This window comes from Eulemur rufifrons, chromosome 6 (genome assembly GCF_041146395.1).
Source record: "Eulemur rufifrons isolate Redbay chromosome 6, OSU_ERuf_1, whole genome shotgun sequence".
NCBI classification, from domain to species: domain Eukaryota; kingdom Metazoa; phylum Chordata; class Mammalia; order Primates; family Lemuridae; genus Eulemur; species Eulemur rufifrons.
This window is the reverse complement of record NC_090988.1, coordinates 93,964,917-93,969,325: the sequence shown is the minus strand read 5'-3', so window position 1 is coordinate 93,969,325 and position 4,409 is coordinate 93,964,917. Positions and strand designations below refer to the sequence as shown.

The window sequence follows — 4,409 nt, the reverse complement described above, 5'->3', positions numbered from 1 at the left end:
AATGTCAAACTTGGGCTCAATCCCCACTCCAAGCCCCAGATAATCATAATCCTGACTTTTATGGTGATCACTTGCTTGTCTTTCATTAGTTTAACCATTTATGCATTTCTAAACAATATAGTTAATTTTGTCTATTTTTGAACATTTTGTGCATGATTATATTGTAAGTATTAGTTTGTGGCTGGCATTTTTTATTTAATGGTATTTTTGTGAGGTCAATCTTTGTTGTTGCGTGTAGCTATGATTTGTCACATTTATCACTATATGATATTCTATTGTGTAGAATAACCTAATTATTCATCCACATTGTATTAGTCATGGTTTTCCAGTGAAACAGAATCAGTTTTATCTATCTATCTATCTATCACCTATCTATTTCTTTGTTTTTTTCTCTCTTGTGTGTGCACCTTATTATAAGGAACTGGCCATACAATTTGGAGGCTGACAAGTCCCAAGATATGAAGTCACCAAGCTGGTGACCCAAAGAGCGGATGGTTAAACTGAACTGATTAAATAAAACAGCAACCATAAAGTCTCTGGCACACGCTCCATAAAAAGTAGGCACTCAGTGAATGTTAATTCCTTTATGTACACTGTGAGGGAATGGTGGAGGCATCTGGGGAATTGTTCCATCTCCAATTAGCTGATAATATAAAACTAGTGAAACAGATAAGATATTGTTGGTGTGCAAGACCCAGAATGTTTTATACATACTAGCTTATTCAATTAACTCTTACCATTTTCAAAATGTCTTAAAATCTGTGGCTAAGTTTGAGCTTGACCATTTGGGATGCCAGCTTGGGCTTGGCAGATGTCTTGGCTGTGAAAGTGAAATGGCATAAATTGCTATCAATGTTATGTAACCAGGGCTAATTTGAGCCAGACTGTAGTATCTGTGAAGTTTGTCTCCGACTGCGTCATCTTCTGCTCTGAAACTTTCTCGTTCACTGTTGTCTTCTCCCTTTAACTTCTCAGATGCTTGGAATTTCTCAGATCCTTACTGTGTAAATGACTGATGAGACTTATAGAATAATCTCCCTAAAAGTGAAAGTTTGCCATTTTAAAAGGAGACAAGCTAATGCTAAACTAACAGATGAGCTTCAGATGGTAGAATTCCAGGCATCCACATGAAAATAAGGTAAAGTTTGGAGGTTAAGAATCTGCCTCATGCCTAGAATATGTGTCACTCAGTGTCTCTTCTTTCCTACTTTTTAGATTTCTTATTCTTTGGGTAGGGTCCAAGAGGAAACAGCTTCTTCAGGAACTTGTTTTATCCCCCTCTATCTCTTCCTGAGAGCGAAGGTTCAAACATGGGTCAGGATACCAATCAGAGGATGTCATCAGAGCAGCAGAAGAGGAAAGGGGAGAATTTGGGTTGAGTTTATGCAATGGCAGACAGACTAGAGTAATGCACAGAGAAGACATGCTAAAGAAATCCCTCTCATCTGTCTTGGTCTTGCAGTTCCCAGAGGCTCCATAAATAGAGTCTGAACATACAATACACTTAAAAAGCAAATGCCGACTGACTGACCTCAGCTTCTCCTTCTTGCCAGTCTATCCTCTAATACTTCCTATTTTGATTTATTCTGGTTTGGATAGAGTCTAGTCAGGCATGTGTAGCTCCTTCCAATACCAGGATGCTCTGTAAAGAGATGGGAGAGAATCTGAAGCTGGCTGAATCAACCAGGGCTTAAAACTACCATTCCTCCTGCTGCTGGAAGTGTGTGTTTGTGGGTACACACTTGGAGTGAGGGGATAAAGGAGATTGGAGAGAGGTTGTAACCTATGAGAATCGCTTCTCTAGTGTGTGTTAACATCATCAACTTTGGGCAGTAGAGACGGGGTTTTCAAATCCATGGTTAGGGTTGTATATAGGGAGATGGTTTTCTGTCTTTGCAGATGAATCACTGCACTTACTGCTAGAGTATATCTTTGTGAAGAAAGGTGTGCCAAATCCAAAACTCACAGCTTCGTAAATTAATCAATCTCTGGGGTGTAAAGGGCACCTCCTAATTTGAGTTTTCTAAAAGCAGAGGAAATTAATTTCCATCCCAGTGGTCAGTCCCTCAGATTCCCCAGGGTTGATCCAAGTTGGAATTTTCCTTTGTGGTCCAGGAGGAAAACACCTGGAGAGTCTGGAAGACACAACAGGGTAAACACTTGATCATCTTAAATATTTCCCTCTTTACCCCCCAAAACTTGTTAGCATAGATAATCTCATATTTATTGAATTTCTATTGTTTGCCAAGTGTCGTGCTGGGCATTTGGAGTCAGGAAGATCTGGGTGTGGATCAGAGTTCTCTCCCTTCCTTCTTGTGTGACCCTGAGCACGCAAGTTTAGTTTTTCTTACTGAGACATTGTTTCCTTATTTTGTAACACAGGGATAGTGCAGTGTGCATTGCAGCACTGCAATGAGTATTTAATTGAATAATGTTTGTGTCTGCTACATATTAAGTGCCCAATAAAGGAAAGTTATTGGAATTAGTATGAGAATAGGCTATTTGGGGGAGGTTTTTTTTTTTTTTTTTTTTGAGACAGAGTCTCACTTTGTTGCCCGGGCTAGAGTGAGTGCCATGGCGTCAGCCTAGCTCACAGCAACCTCAAACTCCTGGGCTCAAGCGATCCTCCTGCCTCAGCCTCCCGAGTAGCTGGGACTACAGGCATGCGCCACCATGCCCGGCTAATTTTTTCTATATATATTTTTAGTTGTCCATATAATTTCTTTCTATTTTTTAGTAGAGGTGGGGTCTCGCTCTTGCTCAGGCTGGTCTCGAACTCCTGATCTTGAGCGATCCACCCGCCTCAGCCTCCCAGAGTGCTAGGATTACAGGCGTGAGCCACCGCGCCCGGCCTGGGAGAGGTTTTTGATGAGGAAATTTCTTCCCCTTTCTGGCTATCCATGGCATGGTCAGTAGACATGTCACCATGAGGAAAGGTGAGAGGCATGTGGAGGGAGGAGTCTCTGTTTTCAAATATGAGCACCGAAAGTATCCCTTGCCTAAGGCAGAGATGGCAGTGATGCCTTGGATCATTTAAATCTGTAGCAGGAGAAATATGTCTCTACTCATGGCCTAGAGAAACACTTTCTTCTTCTCCAACACCCTCCACAGGGCATTCTTGATCTCTTTGTTCCTCAAACTGTAGATGAGAGGGTTCAGCACAGGGATCACCAGGGCATAAAACACAGAAACTACCTTGTCCCTGCCAGGCGAGTAGCTGGAGCTGGGCCGCAGGTACATGAAAAGGGCCGTCCCAAACAACAGCGTCACCACCATGAGGTGTGAGGCACACGTGTTAAAGGCTTTCCATCGGCCTTCCGCTGAGCGGATCTTCAGGACAGCAGACGCTATGTAACCATAGGAGATAAGGAGGATGAGGAATGATGTCCCCCCGACAGCAACCACCACAAGGAAATTCACCACCTGACTGAGGAAGGTGTCAGAGCAAGATAGAGCCAGGACTGGTGGAAGGTCGCAGAAGAAGTGATTGATGACGTTGGGTCCGCAGAAATGGAGTCGAAATATGGAGCTGGCCTGGATCAGGGAGCTCAGAAAGCCACCGATATAGGCCCCAACCACCATGCGTGTGCAGAGGCCCTGGGACATGATTGTGGTGTAGCGAAGGGGGCTGGAGATGGCTGCGTGTCTGTCGTAGGCCATGGCTGTCAGGAGGAAGCACTCGGTTAAACCCAGACCGACAAAGAAAAAAAACTGGGTGGCACAGCCCATGAATGAGATGGTCTTCTGCTCCCGGAAGGAGTCAGTGAGCATTTTGGGAGCCACTGCGGAAGAGTAGCAGATATCAATGAAGGACAGGTTGCTGAGGAAGAAGTACATGGGTGTGTGCAGATGGGTGTCACCTCGGATCAGAAAGATGAGGGCCAGGTTCCAGGCCAGAGTCACTAAATAGATGCCCAGGAAGGTCACGGAGAGGAAGGCCTGGAGTTCTGGATGGTCTGTGAATCCCAAGAGAATGAACATGGTGACTGAGGAGCTGTTCCAGCCCTTGGTTGTGGACATGTTTCCCATGGACCACAAGGACAAGATGCAGACCTGGGATAATAATGATAATCCGTAGTACAGGTGGTATCAACAAATAATTACAAAATGCACGAGAGGGAGCGCAGAGGATTACAGAGGGTTACAGCTTTATGCAAAGATTTTTTTCTCTCTCTTTTTGTCTTAGTCTCAGTGTCTCTATCAAAGAAGGCAATTGCAGTCACTGTCTTAAATATTAATATTTAGGCAGTATAGTATAGCTGATAAGAGTTTAAACTTTGTATACAGACTCCCTGGGATCAACTTCTGCCTCCACCATTTTACTAGTTGTGTCACTTTCAGCAAGATACCTAACATCTCTTGCTTCAATTTCCTTATCTTTAAAGATGAATGATAGCAACTACTTTACA

At 43.5% G+C, this 4,409-nt stretch overlaps 1 protein-coding gene across 1 annotated transcript; it reads right to left on the bottom strand.

Moving 5' to 3' along the window:
* Positions 1-3,072: 3,072 nt before the first annotated feature.
* LOC138385001 (olfactory receptor 5A1) lies at positions 3,073-4,020 on the bottom strand. Its single transcript, XM_069470637.1, has one exon. The coding sequence runs from the start codon at positions 4,018-4,020 to the stop codon at positions 3,073-3,075; it is 948 nt and encodes a 315-aa protein (XP_069326738.1).
* Positions 4,021-4,409: the final 389 nt, after the last annotated feature.

Coding starts and splice junctions, on each gene's coding strand:
- LOC138385001 (XM_069470637.1), bottom strand. CDS start 4,020: ATGTCCACAACCAAGGGCTGGAACAGCTCCTCAGTCACCATGTTCATT.